The sequence below is a fragment of the Epinephelus lanceolatus genome, chromosome 3 (genome assembly GCF_041903045.1).
Source record: "Epinephelus lanceolatus isolate andai-2023 chromosome 3, ASM4190304v1, whole genome shotgun sequence".
NCBI classification, from domain to species: Eukaryota; Metazoa; Chordata; class Actinopteri; order Perciformes; family Serranidae; genus Epinephelus; species Epinephelus lanceolatus.
In genome coordinates, this window is record NC_135736.1 from 20,796,129 (window position 1) to 20,814,052 (window position 17,924).

The window sequence follows — 17,924 nt, forward strand, 5'->3', positions numbered from 1 at the left end:
GTTATTCTTCCGGGTTGTGATCATGGCGTGTTGCTGAACAACATGTGAGTTTTACCGGAGATTTAACGTAAGGAAACATTTCACGATAAACACCAGAACAATTATCTTTTACATGTTTTGATTAAATACGCGTTTATCGCAATCAAAATAGGCGTTTTCGATTTGCTTTGTGTTTAGCCCGAGTGCTAAAATACGACACGGGTAGCTAATGTTGTCTCGTGCATTTTGGTGTATAACTTTACATGCAGCAGTATTGCTACTTATCCAAGTGGTGCTTTTTATATGTTAGTGTCTAATTAGAAAGCCAAGCTGCTGTTTATGGCTCTCATGCTGTAATACTTTTCACATTTGAGACTTATGCATTTAAGTTATATGACAGACACAGGCTGGATCTAATGTTTGGTTGCACTCATTCGTCACTTAGCTTTACCTTACTTTTTATATCATCAGCTCACGTTAGAGGTTTTGAAATGATCTGTTAACTGACAGTGTCTTTTATTTATTTAGACATCTGAAACAACATCAAACATGGCATCAGTGGAGGAGGACTTCCCTCGAGGAGGGTCAGCAAAGAAGCCCACAGAGAGTAAAATAGTGGTGCAGCGGTCAGAGGTGGACAACTTGTTCCAGGTAGGGTTTCACTCTTTTCTGTCTTTCTGTATCTAACCTACTGTGGAAAAAAAACATTATCTGGAATAAATCCTGAATTCACAGAGCTGTGTACAAGTTACATATCCATAGAAAGAGCAATATCACAATATCACACTTGACTTAAGAGGTTGTTCTTTCCAGTTAGCTGTTCTCAATCTATCTGCATAGCCCTTGCCTTTCACACCCTCTTTATCCAAGTTTGGCTTGTGTTTTGTACTTAATCTCACTTAAGAAGGTATCAGTAAAATGTCCTGCACAGTTAAAGATAGCTTGCTTCTCCCATGCAGTCAAACGAACAAGTAGAAACCAAGAAAAGAAAGGGGGCACCTAAAGATGACAGCAAGAAGCTCAAGAAACCAAAGACAGGCAAAGGAGACGGTCTGACGCTGAATGCAGCTGCCAAGTGTGTGGAAATCCTACATCTCAAGGTGAGACATCTGACAAGATCCAACACATGCTTACTTTGTTAAATGTTCTCAGTAAATCAAAGCATATTCAGCACAGTATCTGACTTGACGTGTGTGTTTTCTGTATTTCCCCAGAATGTGAAGGAAGGTATGTTGATGCTGGGCTGTGTCAAGGAGGTCTTTGACTTTGAGGTGACGGTCAGCCTGCCCTGTGGCATGCAGGGCTTCCTCAGCATCAAGAACATCTGTGAGGCATACACTAAGCTGCTCGGCAAGCAATTGGATTCAGCTGATGCAGAGGTAGGCCTGGGAGTGATGATGTAATAAAAGTGGGTGCTATCATCTGTGATATAAAGATCATAAGTTCACACTGTCTCTGTGGTCATTTGCTGTTATACTGAAAATCTGGATTCCATTTGTCATCACTGTCTATGTATTTTAAGATTTGTGTCAGCTTTGTCTTGTTGATTTTATTGGATTTGTGGAGTCTAGATAACTTACATCAGACTAATGTTTTTCATTAACCTTTTTTTTCCGGGAGTATATTCATACCAGGATATTTTGTGATATCTAAGAGGTGTGTTTACTTTACAGGAAATCTGCTCTCTGCCTCACCTCTTCTACCCCGGCATGGTGATCAGGTGTGTGGTTGTCAAGCTGGATGTGACTAAAGGTGGCTCTCTTAGCATCCAGCTGTCAATCAACCCAAAGGTGGTCAACAAGGCTCTGACCTCAAGCTCTCTGAAAGCTGGCATGGTGAGTCATTAGTGAGCAAATGTCAACACTCAGCTTCCTTTTTCTTTATCTAACAGTGTATTGTAATGCTATTTTGTGTCAACTCAGGTCTTGAGTGGGTGTGTGGAGAGCGTGGAGGATCATGGCTACATAGTCGACATTGGCATCAGTGGAACCAAAGCCTTCCTGCCTGAGAAAGCAGTAAAAGACAAACCCAGCAGCCAGGACGGTATGACGAAGTGTTTCAGATTACCCAGGAAATAATCTCAGTTTTTTTAACAGATTAGAAATAAGTGTCAGTACATCTCTCATGCGTCTGTGTGTTCTCATGTGTCCCAGATCTGAAAGTGGGTCAGTACGTGACATCTCAAGTGGAAGAAGTAAAGAATGATGGGCGTGTGGTCCGCCTTTCTGTCAGCCCCCCAACCGTCGCCCAGGCTTGTGCCGAACCCGAGCAGGGCTGGAACCTCACAAACCTCCTGCCTGGACTTCAGGTCAAAGCTACGATCAAAAAGGTAGAGACACCTTTTTATTTTGGTAATGAGTCCATTTTCTGTCCATGGATAAGGGGAGAAGTTATGTGGCAGCCTAAAACTGTTGCATTTGTTTGTTATATTTTATGATCTGATCATTCGCTGAGAATGATCAGATCATACTTCAGTGGTGGTTATGTTTTGTTTGTTGGTATTGCAGGTGACCAAACACGGTCTGATCCTGGACTTCCTGTCCTCCTTCAGTGGTCAGGTGGACTTTCTCCACATGCAGCCAGAAAAGACATCCAGCTACACAGAGGGAACTGAGGTAAAACTGGCACTTGGGTCCTTTTGTCTCATACTAGACGTCACTTAATGTCTGTCACTGCTTTCAGCTGTCTCATCTGGTCATTTTAATTGATATTCTGGATTTAAATGCGCCATATCAAAATGAGGTTTTGCATGAATCCATCCAGGTGCGGTCTTGTGTTCTGTACGTGGATCCGTCCACCCGTGTGGTTGGCCTGAGCCTGCGCAGCCACCTTCTTCAGCCCGGGACCAGAGTTGACACTTTTCCCGCTGGAGGTGATCGCATTGGTGAGGTGGTGAAGGACTGCAAGATGACCACAATGCACCACATGTCTGGAGCCATGTTGGAACTGCCAGACAAAACGGTGGCCTTTGTACACGTGAGTCTGGGTGATGCTTTAGATATTTAAACCTGCTTTGACTGTCAAGACGAATAAATGCTAGAAATACTCTCTGTAAATATCAAGGTAATAACTTAATGTATCCCTGGCAGAGGAACCACCTGAAGGAGTCGAAAGAGTCCGCTAATGAAAACAGAGTGCTGGCCATGCCTGAGCACACCTGCAGGATCTTGGACTTCAGCGCCATGGACCAAATTTATTTCGTTAGTCTGCGAAAGTATGTGACGCCCCAGTTATTCCATAGTAAGCATCAACTTCTCTGTTCTAATGTGATGTATTAAATAACAGCTTTCTTTTGTCTTGATTTCAGGAGTGTGATTGACAAGCCTTTTTACAGATACCATGATCTTCAGGCTGGTCAGGTCGTAGAGGTGAGAATAAAACATTGCAGAACGCTGTCAGTCACACATTGAATCGTACATTTGGGGCTTTTGACGCTGTACGTTCCAAGAGCGGATGTAGGTGAAGGCAACTGAGACTGTCTACTTGTTGGTCGGTAAAATTGAGAGAAAGAATCTAGTCACAGCTAAGGACATATGAGCATTTCCAGTTTGAATGTGGAGGCGGAAAAGCATAGTCACGGTCAGGGCAAGGAGCGATAGCTACACTTGCCGAGGTAACATCCTCCTGACACCCGTCTCTGACATCAACACCAAGTTTCTTGCTGGCTGTCTCATATGTCAACTGCTGCTTTTTGGCTCTTTTCCCAGTCGTTCCAGACGAACCTTGACAAAACAGCCCCCTGTATAAGATGTTTTAAGACTTTCATGGTTGAATAGATATCTGCATATTTAAATGAAGTCTGCAGATATGGGTGCTTCGACACTTTTTGAACGTGTCGCCCTTCTCTGTTTCTCAGTGGTAGCTGTAGTTTTCCGCTGCCTTTGCCTTCTTCCGCTCTTGGAATGCATAGCGTGAAAAAGCCCCCATTTGAAATCAGCAAGTTGAGCCCTTCTTTAGGACTTCAGGTCTGATAGACGATAACTCAGTTCTTTCTGTGAACTCAGAGGACACCTACCACTACACATTTCTCCAACTGTCTTTCTTCCACGTGTCTCTCCCTCCAAGGGGACAGTGTCAGTCCTGCTGAATCATGGCATGGTGGTGCATCTGTCTGACCACATTAAAGGCCTGGTGCCCCGGACACACCTGTCTGACATCCTCCTGAAGAACCCGGAGAAGAAGTACATAGAGGGCATGAAGATCAAATGTCGGGTCAGTCCAGTTCTTTACTTTTGTTTAAAGCCACTGATAAAATCTTTTACCTGCAGTTTCAACTGTCTGGCAGATTTTCTTTCCTATTAGTTTTAATGTGTTTACATTCTTTTAGGTGCTGTCAGTAGATGCAGAGAATAAGAAGCTGTACCTGACCAGGAAGAAGGCCCTGGTCGAAAGCACCCTGCCATTGTTCCTCAGCTACGCCGATGCCCGCCCTGGCCGAGTTTCCCACGGCTATATCGTCTGCATCAAAGACTTTGGCTGCATTGTTCGTTTCTACAACAACACAAAGGGTCTGGTGCCGCTCAACGAGCTCAGCTCTGAGCCCGTCATCAGTCCTGAGGAGGTCTTCTATGTGGGGCAGGTGAGGAGATCAAACAGCACGGACACAGAGGACAATGTTTTTAATGATCTGCTGAGAGGTTTTTTTGGTGTCTTAGTTCAAGATGTTCAGGAACCGTTATAAGTTTAAGGCCCCGTATAATAGCTAGCAAAGTGATGTGTGATTTTGCATACTTACATGTTGCCTGTCAAAACAGGAAGCTAAGGAGGGGCTTGTCACGGTAGCTAGCAGAAATGTAGCAGCCAATCTGACATTACATGCGAACATGGAGGTGGCTAAGCCGAAATGGCGGCGGCTAGTGCTAGCCATGCCAACAGTGGGTTGGAACTGCGTTGTCAGCGGTCACCCCAGGAGTTAGCAACAACTCAGCAACAGCCCATTACTTTGAGCTAGCTCTAGGTCCTGTATGCCAATCCGTAACTGGCAGTATATATAGTCATGGGTGAGGGACGTAAGAAGAATTTAAGAAAACATTTTTTTTGGATGCAAAATTAGTGTCCGCTGCCAAGTGCAGGGTGAGTCATTACATTTTTTTCAGTGTTACCAGGAAATTATGAACTCTAAATTACTTTTTTGGTCACTGTTGGGCCAGATACTGACATACAGGTGATGATCAGTGCAAGACGTGTGATAAAAAACGACTAAATCATATTTGCTTTCATGATGTCTTTCAGCTTTTGACTTTACATTTTGTGGCGTCTGATCAGTTGTTTGTTTTACGTTGCTGGTCCAGGTGTTGAAGGCTAAAGTTCTCCAGTGCGACCCCGATAAGGCGAAGATGTTGCTGTCATTTAAGGCTGCGGTGGAGGGAGACACGGAGAAAGCTGCCACCCCCCAGTTTGACTGTGAGGTGGGGAAGGTGAGTTAAAGACCTCATGCCTCTCTCTTTTTTTTCTCTTATGTGTCAGTGTATCAAATTTTGACCTCAACCTGTATTTGTGTGACGCAGCGGCTGGAGGCCAAGGTGCTAAAAAAGTCAATCACCGGTCTGGAGGTGGCTATCCTCCCCGATGAGGTTCGTGCCGTTCTACCTACAGTGCACCTCTCTGATCACATTTCCAACTGCCCTCTGCTGTGGGAGAGCCTGCAGGAGGGAGACAGCATCTCAAACGTCATCTGCTTCAACAAGAACAAACAGAATATTGTATCCTGTTTATTTAAGTCTTTAGATTTTGTGTGACAGCTGGAATGCTCACCTCAACCATACTATGACTGCTTCATTCTATGCAGTGTGAAATCTTTTACCGGCACATGTGGAAGTAAATTTCCTAATTTTGAAAAGCAGGAATTTGTTTTCCTTAGCTGCTGCTCTGTTAAAGACTCTCACCAAGAAGCCAACAGTGAGGTGGTCACTGGAGGAAGGAGTGGTTGCTAAGGACTTCTCTGAAGTCACAGTTGGAATGCAGCTGATTGGCTGGATCAAGAACATCATGTCTTATGGCGTCTTTGTAGAGTTCCCATATGGCCTTGTTGGTCTTGCACCCAAGTCGGTGAGTAAAGGGTGCTGTGTTACATTTTCTAATCTTTAAATCTCTACGTCTAAGTCATTAATATATCCTTACTCAAATTCTCCCTCTGCTTTGCCTTTTTTTTAGGCCATGACTGACAAGTTCATCAGAGATACGACGGCTGTCTTCCAGCCAGGGCAGACGGTGTTTGCTAAGGTGACCAACCTGGATGTGGAGAAACGGCGTTTCCTGGTCACACTAAAGATTTCAGAGGTCATATCTCCCGAGGGTGATGCTCAGACTAGGCTCATCAACGGTCTGCAGGAGAGAAAAGCTGTGACTGAAATGTTTGCAATGAGAGGTATGACTGCACTGGTCTTTCAGTCATCATTTTAAGTTTGTCTTTGGTGTCTAACGTCTCATTATGTCTGTCTTTACTCTCAGAGGACAGTGATCTTCGCCAGCAGCTGGCTGCCCTGTGTGTTGGCGAGAAGCTGAAGCTCACTGTAGATACCGTGAAAGACAGCGGTGCCACCTTTAAGTCTGATGATTTGGCCGGTGCTACCATACAGGCTACCAAGCACCATGTCATGGGTATGTATTAACCAGATATACTTGAAATTTTATTGAAATGGCAAAAGTTTCACTCTGTGACCATAGTCTTTGCCATCACATGAATTCCTTTTTTGAAAACAAACTATTCAAAGTTGGCCCCTCTTCCTCAACTTAACGATACTGAGAGAGCAGTGGGTGTCAAGCGAGCTAGAGATTAAATGAAGAGAGGTAGCGGTGTTAATGAGAACAAAGCAGTGATTTAGAGAAAAAAAAATCTGATTGTTTCATGGCAGTTATGTCCTAAAGGCACGCAGGTGCAGAACGTACGTGCCACTTGGCCGTCAGATATATTCCATGTAGTGTGTTCAAATGCAACTGACACAGGGCGACGTGAGGCAACGTAGATGAGCAACAGTTGGCTTTCGTTGGTGCTAGTTCTTTGATGTCAGTTTGGTGTTTCTCCCCTCAGAGAACATTATATAACTGTAATCACAGGCTGAGTAGTGCTAACCAGACCGGTAAATGGATCTCCATGTGTAAAATTGTTGCAATGGCCCTTTAATCCTCAGCAACGAGGCTCCACATGTAACTCAGTGTGTGCCCTGTAATGAAGTGTTTTTTCATCCATAAATGGACAGCTTATTTGCTTTCCACCTAATTAAAACCAGTGTGTGTCGCACCCCTTGCAGAGATGACTCATCTGTCATCTGTCACATTTTTACCTTTAGAATATCAATAATGTATTCTTGCAAAATCATTTTATGTAGGCTTTATAATTTTCTTTTGGCTGCACTGTTTCCAGGTGTTAACTTGACCTCAGGACAGAAAGTTACTGCAGTCGTCCTCTGTGTTGACATCATGTCATCTTGTGTCCATGTGTCCATCCTGTCTAAGCTGGTGGCGAAGAAGAAATCTGTGAGTATCACTTCTCTTAATGTTTTTTGGGTGTTTCAGAACAATAATAATGTTTCGACTCTTTGACACAAGTTTTCACACAAATCTAGATGGTATATGTCAAATGTCAGGGCACTGATCTACAGTCAGCTTATAATCATTTCATGTCATTAATGACCTTCGTTATGTGTATCTGTGTTAATACAGTTAGTTGAAGGATCAAAGTACACAGCCATGGTGCAGCACGTTGACAGAGACTTTGCCGTCATCTCATTGGATGACACGGCGCAGCTGACCATGATCCAAACCAGTAGCCACCTGAATGAGGTGTTCCTGTCCGACTCCGAGAGGCTGAAGGGGGGGATGACTTTGGCTGTGGAGGTTATAGAACCCAGCTGTGAGGAGCTGCAGGGGCTCCCCCTAGTGTCGTGGGAGCGCAGCGCACCAAAACGGCAGCGCACCACCTCAGAAAACCAGACGAGCTCCAAGGGTCAGCCCTTTGGGGAAATCGTGCGGGGCAAAGTGCGGTCGGTGAAGCCCACCTCCATTCAGGTGACACTAGAGGACGGGAGCACGGGCAGCGTGCACGTGTCTGAGGTGATGGAGGTTGCAGATGTGTTACAGGGAGCCTTCCCCACATTCTCGGTTAAAGTGGGCAGCACGGTTACCGCCAGGGTTATCGGAGGACGAGAAGCCAGCAGTCACAGGTAAAGACTTCATTTTACATGTTTGAATACACATTTTTGTGTCATGTTGTTTTTATTCCATTCTAATTTACAAAACCACGGTTAAAGTGTAAAGATAAATGTGATGATTTTTAATGTATTATTCTTTAAATTGTGTTGAAATTAATCTCAGCTGTCTCATTTCAGATTCCTGCCCTTCTCCCATCCCAAATTTACATACAGCATTCCTGAGCTCACACTTATACCCAGGTAATTATATAGTACACTTCATTGAACACTGTAATTATCATGATATGCTGCATGATAACCTGAATCATATTGAATATAATTTAATTCTATAATTCTAGATTTTAAACCAGTCATCTTTGTCTTCTGCTTTTTGTTTTTATTAGATATTATATAGATGTGAAAAATACTAATTTTGATCATATAAACCTGCGCAGATTTTCATATTTTATGTTACTCCCAACACATTTTCTGGTTTGTTTCTTATTTTTGTTTCTTTTCCTCTCTGCAGCAAACTGGATAAGAGCACAGATTTCAAAGCAGTTTCAGCAAAAGAAAAACTAAACAGCTATAAAGTCGGGGAGGAAATTACATGCTTTGTATCAAAGGTAAGTGAAGGAAATCATATTGGCTTTCTGCAGTAGCTGGCTTTATTTCCTCCTGGCAGTTTCCACAAAATTAACTTTCTGATCGACCAAACAAAAATAAATCAAACCGCTAACATTAACAAAATTGCAGACACATTTTTCAGTGTTTTCATTCTTGTTCCTGCAGTTTAACCCACAGAGGAAGTCTTTGGAGGTCACCACTGATCCTTCCATTACTGGGACAGTTGAACTGCTGGCCATGATCAGCGATCCAAAAGTGAGTGTTTCATTTGTGCCTATTTATGTTACCATTTTGTGTTGTTTTATATTACAGCTCTTTGTTCAACTCTTATTGTTTTTACTATATAAATAAGATTGACTGAATTATTTTCAGGACGCCAGCCACCCAGAGAAGCTGTACAAGCTGGGACAAGCCGTTCGTGCCAAAGTGGTAGAAGTAAACTCCAAACCTCAACGCTTAATTCTGTCACTCACAGGTAGGAGAAGCTCAGGCTGCTCATCATTGCTGGCTCTTCTACTTCTGTAACCTCCATCTCTTGCTTCAGATTGATATCAAATGCAAAACAGACATTTGATTTCGGGGTCCCTTTTTGTTTCCAGGTGTCCATAAACTGGAGAAAGGCAGTGTTACTTTGGGGGTGGTGACTAATATTCTGCCCCAAGTTGGCCTCCTGGTCAAACTTCCTTTCGGTAGCACAGGGACTGTTGCTGTCACTGACCTGGCTGATGCCTACAAGCCAAAGCCCCTTGATGGGTACAGCAAGGAGCAGCTGCTCAGGTCAGTAGATAAAGTAGCAGCTTATGGCTGAAATGCCTTTTTAAATATATGCATTTGTTACACTGTCAGGTGTATCAGGTCAGTTTTTGCCTTGTGACGTTTTATTTCAGTTGCAAATTGTGGTTAACATCTATTTTTTCTGTGTGAACCTAAAATCAGCTATCACAGGCAACAACTTAAATATGTTTGGTACCACTATCAGCCTCCAAAACTTCATTTGATTTTCTTAAAGTGTGAAGTTTATTCTTCTGCCTCCTCCTTTGCCTCAGGTGTTTCTTTCTTGGGGATGAAAATGGCAAGTGGCAGTTGTCTCTTCGTCCATCAAGGTATGAGCAGATTTAGTTGGATTTGTGACTTTGTATAAGAGATACAGACACGTATCATATTATAACATGCGGTTGACTGTAACTTTGTTTTCCAGGCTGAACCCACAGCAGACCAAACCTGTGAAAGACCTAGAAGTTTCGTCTATAGACAAACTGAAGGCAGGCCAGATCATCAGAGGCTACGTCAAGTCTGTGGGAGAGCAGGGAGTCTTCGTCAGGTAACTGAGTAATTCATCCAACGCTGAACTGTCACCACCTTTTATGTGGATGTCCAATCAGTATTGATGTAGTCAACTGAAGCAATAAATTCCTCCCTTGGCTATAATGACAGAGAAGGCTGAGTACTCCTGCTCGCAGAGCTGTGCAAGCAGTGCCTACATGTACCAGGATGCATTGCATGCAAGCTTCTGATGCCCATAACTACAGCATAACAAGCCCACTGGTCTATTGCTATTAATTTTTTGTCCACAACACAGCATTAGGTGACAAAAATGCACACTCAGTGGTCGTCTGCCCTCTCGACATGTCTTGGTCTTCTTTTCCATTTCATCTCCGGGATCCTTTTATGCTTAGTAATATACACAGCCTCTCTTGGGGTTGTCATCCGTGGCGGCATCATAAAAAACTGCCCATGCTAAATTTTCAAAAGTTTCTGTTAGCATTAGAGGCCAATTTGAACAAAGGGTCCCTTTGGAGGGTCCCTACTGGCCTTAGCCTTAGCCGCTCTCCGCTGCATTTTTTTCAGCCATACACTCTGGCCAGACGCATCATGTCAATAGAAACTGAGGGGGCACGTGCCCCCTCAGATTTGAGGGATGATTTTTTTTTTTTCAACCAATTTTATTTTACTTACTTTACCTTAGGCCTACTTATTATTTTACCATCTAGCTATGATCAGTGGTCATATTGAGTGAAATGTATTCTAAATAATCTCCTTCATCTCAGGCCCATTTAGTGGCCGTAACTTGCATAAAATGCATAAATGGTAATTTACGCATTATTTATTAGGATTTAGGGGAGATTTCCTGTTAGTAGTGATCACACACGGCAACAGAGCAACCATCTTGATAATAAACAATCTTTGGCCGATCATGTGACCGCTTACAGCTTTCCCATTGGATTTTAGCCACCCGGGTCTCCCATTGGACAGCCGATCTTACCGGCTTGACATCTAGGCGTCCGGGTAAGCTATAAACACACCGATGGGATCGATGTAAAGGCTTAAGTGTCCTGCTTTCATTAAAAAACAATTACGTCGCTCTTATTTTCCGTTCCGTTTTCCGACTGCGATCTAACCCAAGGGGGTGGGCAACGTCGGCTTTGAGTTTGGGCCCTATCCAACCTCAAGGTGTTGTGCAGCAGTGATTTGATAAGTGATTTGAGGGCATCCCCCCAAAAAATTCATGCGCGCGCATAGCGCACGAACCCAATCCACTGTGCCCCCTCACATTTTGGGGTTGCATGACGCCCCTGACTCTGGCTCAAATAAATACGGCTGAATATCCAAGTCAGCGAGAACACTGTAAAAAATATCCCCATCCATAACGTCCTCTGCACTCATATTTAGGATGCCATTTTCACAGTTGGAAATTCAGCTAGTTTGCCATGAGAACAAGGAGGTTCTGTTTGTGAGTGGCACCCAGAGCACACCTCCTTTGCTACCCAGAGACGAAATCAAGTTCTTCCTGCAGTCAACTTTGTCACTGTCTCATCGAATGATGGTGCTGGCTGCGGGGAGAAAGCAGATTTTGCAGCTGCAAAATCTGCTTTCTCCGTCACAGTACGCACTGAGAAATATATTGCTTCAATCGACTACATTAACCATCAACACTGATTGGACACTGATAAAATGTCATGAATTTTCTCTTTAACTTTCTTTGGCATCAGACTAGACAGATAGTACATTCACATTTACACTTATGAACTTCTAAAAAGAAACAATATGCTCCATATTTTTTTCTGGAAATGTAGTTTCAGGGTAGTTATATCAGTAATTATCATCCTTATTTCACATGTTTGTCTTCCAGGTTGTCAAGTAGCATCACAGGAAGAGCTCAACTTCAAGAGTCAACCAAGTACTTTGTTGGTAACCACAAGGTCCTCTCTGAGCACCTGGCCCCCAACACCCTGCTCACCACCAAGATCCTCAGGTAAAAAAAAGCACACAGATGTCTGTTCTTTGGTACTAGAGTGTTTAAAAATAGAATAAAGACAGGAATAAGACATCATACTGGAGATCAGAAATCGATTTGGACAAACAGGAAGTATCTAACGCTGCACTGCTGAGGTTGTGTCTTTACATATCTCGCCCTGCGCAGCTTTTGGTAACAGCCATTTATAGAATCAATGTTGTCATCGCGTCATTTTCACTCTGCAGCTCTTTCTATTCTCGTCCTCAGTATTGACAAAGAGGAGGAACTGGTCAACCTCTCTCTGCTCCCGGTGGACACTGGGAAGCCAGACGTCCTTCCAGAGTCTCTCGGCCTGCCGCTGCGTCTGATCGGAGAGGAGAAGAAGGACCACGACACTAAGAGGAAACGCACACTGTCTGAGAGCAAACAGGTGACAATCAGCCCTCTCACTCTCACATCAAACTCTCCCTTATTCCTGCTTTTAACATTTAACAGTAAACACATTGTAGATGACTCACTTGCTCAGCCTTTCAAGTGTGCTGAGGTCTTGGAGGTGAACAGCACTCAATATAGGAGAAGCACTTCCACATAGATCACTGCCATCTTCAGTTATCACTCATTCATTATCCTTTGGCCTGACAGTAATAAATGCTGCATTGATCTTTGCCTCGGGTTAAAACTCTCTGCATACTCTGCAGCTTTACTTGCGGCCAGATGGTCACTGAAGCACTTATGTGTATGTGTTTATTTAATCCATGATGGTAGTATTTACTGCAGATTCATTTGCCAGAAACAGGCAGAGTCCCAGGTCCCAAAGAAGAAGAAGAAGACAAAGAAAGCAAAGAGTGATGGCAATGACAGCGGCGTGGAGGTGTTCTTCAGAGAAGAGGAGGATAAGGAAGATGAAGACAAACCCACATCTGATTCTGTAAAAGTAAGCGAAAACACCGCTGCTCAGTATTACTAAAGGGATATTTTGCTGACTTTCAACCAGCTTTACATCATAACACTGTGGGTAGTATGTGTTGATGAGCTGTGGTAAACTTGCCTCCATCTCACCAGCCCCCACATCTCTCTGTGTATTTGCCAATGAAAATCCACAATGCGTCATCCGGTGTATTTTTGCTGGCTTTAGGGCTGTTGCTCAATCTGCAGATTGTATTTATGCATTTTTGTATGCCCACCACCACCAACGAAAAGAGTATAGAAGCAGATCAAGAGAGAGACCCACCCCTCTCTCCAAAACTCAAACTCAAACTTAAACCAAACTCATATCAAACAGTAAAAGTAGGCAATGCTTATTAAATATAAACCAAGATTCTTGTACTGTATCGGCGATTTCTCACCTAAAATGTCTTCATAAACATATTTTAGTGTACTGTTTGGTTGTAATATGAGAATTTGTGAACAGGAAGTGTGAAAATTAAGGCTGAAAAAACAGAAACATACTATAGCTTACTGTTTAATTCAAGACTTTTTGTTCCCTGCTGGCTGCCGTATTGTTTTTAGATAGAGCAGCTCGCATTATCAACCCCCCACCTGAAATGTTTATTGGTCTGGTGTGGTGCAGTGCATTCTGGAAGTTGTAGGTTTACTACCACTTGAGCAAAAGCAAATGCCGCAGTCATTTTTCTCTGTTTTCTGTGGTCATGTAGCACCAATTTCAAAAGTATTTGTGTCTTTATGTTCATACAAATCTCCATAGATGTGGTACAGTAATATCATTATCCAGACCCTGAAAAGTAAATGTCCTCCGCCTCGCTTCCACCAGGTGACGCACAGCTCAGCAGGTACATCCAGACTGCAGGTGGCAGCAGGTTTCTCCTGGGATGTGGGACTGAGCTCCCTGAAGCCTGCCTCTACAGTGCAGGAGGGCGACTCCAGTGATGGAGAGGACCAAGAGGGAAGCAGCAAGGTGCGCTGACCATACATATGCACGTACAATTTTAGGATTATTTAAGGAATACAGCCTTCTGCATGCAGTTTATAGATCATCTCTATGCGTAATTTAGGACTTCTTCCTGCTGCCTCCTCTGTATCAAAACATTTTCTACCATCAAACTCATCTTCCTTCCTGTCTTTTGCCTCGGCTGCACCGCTCTCCTCCACCAGCCCCAGAAGAAGTCTCGTCATGAGGTCGAGCAGGAGAAGAAGGCAGCGGAGAAGGCCCTGGTGCAGCGGGAGACTGAGCTGATGGATCCGAGCCTGCGGCCCCAGGACGCAGCCGCCTTCGAGCGCCTGCTTCTCGCTTCACCCAACAGCTCACTGCTCTGGCTCCAGTACATGGCTCACCATCTGCAGGCCACACAGATCGAGCAGGCCCGTGCTGTGGCCGAGAGGGCCCTCAAAACCATCTCCTTCAGGTGACTGAATTATAGATAAATATATTTTTTAGCATTTTAAGTGTGTGAAATAAAGATATTACATTCAATTTTAAAGAGAGACCAACAAAAGGAAGCAGAAAGATGCACAAAACAACAATAAATTAAACTGGCTAAAATTAATTTGGCTGTGCTCAGGAAAAGTCTCACTTTCTTTACATATATCTTTGTTGATAGATGAAGACACATTGTAGCCAGAGACGATTGTATTTTGTTTTAAACTTGTCCTGTTTCTTCTCTCCAGGGAAGAGCAGGAGAAGCTGAATGTGTGGGTGGCCCTGCTGAACCTGGAGAACATGTACGGCACAGAGGAGAGCCTCAAGAAAGTGTTTGAGCGGGCGCTGCAGTTCTGTGAGCCCATGCCTGTGTACCAGCAGCTGGCTGACATCTACACAAAGTCTGACAAGATCAAGGTACGATCTGCTCAGTGTATTTGTTGAGACCGATACTGAAATACTGTGTTCTTTAGTCACTAACATCTGCATGTGTCTCTGCCTGTGTGTGCTATCTGCTTTGTGTTATGTTGCATCCAGGAGGCGGAGGGCCTGTATAAGACGATGGTGAAGCGTTTCCGTCAGAATAAGGCAGTGTGGCTGAGCTACGGGACCTTCCTGCTCCAGCAGGGTCAGAGTGACGCTGCCAGTGTTCTTCTGCAGAGGGCGCTGAAGAGTCTGCCCTCCAAAGAAAGTAAGATGGCCCATCCAAACACTGAAGATGTAATGTCTTATAACAGTTGATGTATGTTTATATTTGTGGACTAAAAACCACAGGTTTTGCTGTGCGGTCCATGTCAGAGTGCAGCGTGTGTGTCACCATTCAGATTCTGTTCCCCCGTCCCAGCTGTGCATCTCCACAGGTTTTAACCTTTATGTATTGTCATGCTTCCTCCCAGGCGTGGATGTGATCGCCAAGTACGCTCAGCTGGAGTTCCGTTATGGTGATTCAGAGAAAGGTCGCGCCATGTTAGACAAAGTGCTGACGAGCTACCCGAAACGTACAGACCTCTGGTCCGTCTTCATCGACCTCATGGTCAAACACGGATCGCAGAAGGAAGTCAGGTGGGCAGAACCTCTTGCTTTGCTTTCTGACTCTCCATTGTCACTTCTGACACACTTTGTTTCATTCTTTGTAGCTTTTCTGCTCATAAATACCTAAACATACCTGATAAAATATACAATCCTACGTTATCTTTAGCCTCGAGGGGTAAGTTTGGTATTTTCAATTTTAATTTATTCATTTTTTTTGCATGTTTTTGGGTCTAAGTGACTAATGGGAACAACAATTTTGGAAATTTGTCCAGTGCTGAGTGAGACCGCTGCAGCTGGCAGATTATTATTCTGACAGTTTATGGAGCAGATCCCTTTGGAGACGGACCTTTTTTGTTAAAGAGTAAGATATGTATAATCAGAAACACCCTTGAAGTCGCCATCACCAAACCCACCAGACTCCATTTAAAGAAACAGTAATTTTAGCATGTATAGAGCCAGCATATTTTCACACCTAAATGTGAAATGAATTAAGAGTCTATTTAAACCAAACCAGAGTTGGTCATTGCTGGAACAGTAAAAACGACTTAGTTTTGGTCTCTATAGTTCTAAAATGAGTTTTATTTTATTTCTGTCAACTTTGAATGAAGACTGTCTAATGATGATAAAATGACTGTTTATTTAAATGGAGTCTGGTGGGTTTGGCAAAAGCAAATTCAGAGCTGTTTATGGGTGAACAAAAATGATATTACTGGACCAGTTTTGAAAATTGTTGTTCCCATTAGTCACTCAGACACAAAAGACACCTGTCAAAAATAGGGTCCAGGTTGAAGAATTCCAAACTCACTCTATAATGGTTTACATGAGAGAACCAGACGTTAGTGAGCTGGTAAAGTGCACAAAGACCTGTTTAATGATGACACATAATGAGTGCTTCATGGAGTCCTCCATCTTCCTGTTTCCTGCAGGGCGCTCTTTGATCGTGTGATCCACCTGAGTGTGTCAGTGAAAAAGATCAAGTTCTTCTTCAAGCGCTACCTGGAGTACGAGAAGAAGCACGGCACCCCGCAGAGCATCCAGGCAGTCAAAGAGAAGGCCATGGAGTTTGTGGAAGCTAAAGGCACCGAGGCTGCCAACTAATGACCAAATACACACGATAATACACATACTGTGTGTGTGTGCGTGGACTGCAGTGTGCTGAACCTGGTCTGAGCCTCACATCTGTTCAGGAACAAGTTTGTAATTAAGCTTTGTCATTGCCGTGGACTGGGGACCTCTGAACCTGAAAGTCAAACCTTTGTAAAGTAGGTTGTAGCCATTTATAAATGTTAAAAACAATCTGGTGTTTAACATTTCATTTTAGTCAGTTTTGTATGAGAACAAGCTCTGAAGAGAATAATTAATGTTGTGACTATTATTCAAATGGATTCATGAAATCTCTTCACACTTGTGTGGGAGCCAGCCTTTCAATAAATCCAACACAATTACAATACATTACGTGACGTTTTATTTAAAAGCAACAAATACAAAATAACAATATATAGGGACATGTTTACGTACAATACATACAGGCAAGACTAGTTTTCTATCAGTCTCTTTTTAAAAGGAAAGGGCATGGGACACAATCGGTAACAATATTGTCTACTTAAATCGTCATGGTTGTAATCCCGCTGGTCTTGGTTTCAGACGGAGGTGGTGGCTACCTCTGACTGCTGGAGCATTTCACCTACATTGGCAGTATTGAAGATGCATGTGTGGCACAGGGTTATAGGGTGACTGACATGGTTTGTGCTGGCTGTATTGGTAACACCCCTGAGATATTAGAGGTATCCATACTGATCCTGTACTCTGATGTCCTGCTCGATGCCTGTAGTGTTTGTCTCTGGCAGTGCTGCACTAGTCGTCCAGTGACAGTGGCAATGATATCCTGCTCTCTAATGTGGCTCCTTTTCCTGTCATGTTTTTCTTTTTTGGTGAACAGTGCAATATGGAAGTAGAACTAGGAGCATTTTTTGTATGAAAAGATCCTATTCATCCACCCACTCCCTGACTCATCTGACCAAATTGTTTTGGTGCTGTCAGTATCCAATTCCCATCGAGTCATATTGCTCATAGGTCAGCAGCAGGGCGGCCACTTGGGATCATTATCAACATTTCCTGTGAGATGTCTTTAAGATGACCGCTGTCCATCATCCCTAGTGTATTTAATGTGTGTGTTTTCTGTAAAGGGAGTCCGGTTTCCTCTTGTCCAGCTCCCTCACACCTCCTCCGGATCCATTGGCCCCTCGGCACCCTGGGGAGCGTCTGTGTGGAGCCGGAGGATGGGTTTGTTACACATGGGGCACACGCTGCGGATCTCCAGCCACTTGAGCAGGCACCTGACAGGACAGAATCAGCAACAGTTTAAATAATGACAACAGAATCTAGTTTACCAGGAGCAACTTCATTAGACACTGACATCTGGAATCGCATTTTTATAGTGTGAATCACAGGGGAACCCATAACTAATGTTTTGGTGGTTTAGTCCAACATGAGAGAGTGAAGTCTGGTAGCTTGTTGGGTTTTGCTTTCATGGTTTTAGTATGGG

The 17,924-nt window shown here is 43.6% G+C and overlaps 2 protein-coding genes across 5 annotated transcripts in view; one reads left to right on the forward strand and one right to left on the reverse strand.

Moving 5' to 3' along the window:
• pdcd11 (programmed cell death 11) lies at positions 1 to 16,829 on the forward strand. 3 transcript variants are annotated; one of them, XM_033623305.2, is made up of 36 exons: positions 1 to 67; positions 508 to 630; positions 939 to 1,079; positions 1,194 to 1,358; positions 1,653 to 1,814; positions 1,902 to 2,022; positions 2,133 to 2,308; positions 2,487 to 2,594; positions 2,743 to 2,955; positions 3,069 to 3,193; positions 3,287 to 3,347; positions 4,045 to 4,191; positions 4,307 to 4,558; positions 5,271 to 5,396; positions 5,487 to 5,681; positions 5,857 to 6,027; positions 6,133 to 6,346; positions 6,430 to 6,579; positions 7,343 to 7,455; positions 7,642 to 8,141; positions 8,307 to 8,369; positions 8,638 to 8,734; positions 8,901 to 8,990; positions 9,108 to 9,210; positions 9,335 to 9,512; positions 9,782 to 9,838; positions 9,934 to 10,056; positions 11,866 to 11,988; positions 12,238 to 12,400; positions 12,761 to 12,904; positions 13,742 to 13,885; positions 14,083 to 14,333; positions 14,596 to 14,764; positions 14,885 to 15,038; positions 15,244 to 15,409; positions 16,306 to 16,829. In XM_033623305.2, the coding sequence occupies exons 2-36, from the start codon at positions 529 to 531 to the stop codon at positions 16,475 to 16,477; spliced, it is 5,439 nt and encodes a 1,812-aa protein (XP_033479196.1). In that variant the 5' UTR covers positions 1 to 67; positions 508 to 528; the 3' UTR covers positions 16,478 to 16,829. The 3 variants fall into 3 exon arrangements, with proteins under 3 accessions (XP_033479196.1, XP_033479198.1, XP_033479197.1); XM_033623307.2 differs by having other exon boundaries at positions 12,767 to 12,904; XM_033623306.2 differs by having other exon boundaries at positions 7 to 44.
• LOC117254865 (RING finger protein 122) overlaps positions 16,822 to 17,924 on the reverse strand; it is a 12,479-nt gene continuing 11,376 nt past the window's right edge. For both annotated transcript variants that reach the window (XM_033623309.2, XM_033623310.2), the window contains exon 7: positions 16,822 to 17,715. In XM_033623309.2, coding sequence (XP_033479200.1) covers positions 17,595 to 17,715 — 121 coding nt within the window. In that variant the 3' untranslated portion in view covers positions 16,822 to 17,594. The remainder of the gene's footprint in view (positions 17,716 to 17,924) is intronic.

Excerpts from the sequence above, each read along its gene's own strand:
- pdcd11 (XM_033623305.2), top strand. The coding sequence starts at position 529 with ATGGCATCAGTGGAGGAGGACTTCCCTCGAGGAGGGTCAGCAAAGAAG. Across the intron at positions 2,309-2,486 it reads TCAAAGCTACGATCAAAAAG|GTGACCAAACACGGTCTGAT; the intron begins GTAGAGACACCT and ends TTGGTATTGCAG. Across the intron at positions 12,905-13,741 it reads CCACATCTGATTCTGTAAAA|GTGACGCACAGCTCAGCAGG; the intron begins GTAAGCGAAAAC and ends CGCTTCCACCAG.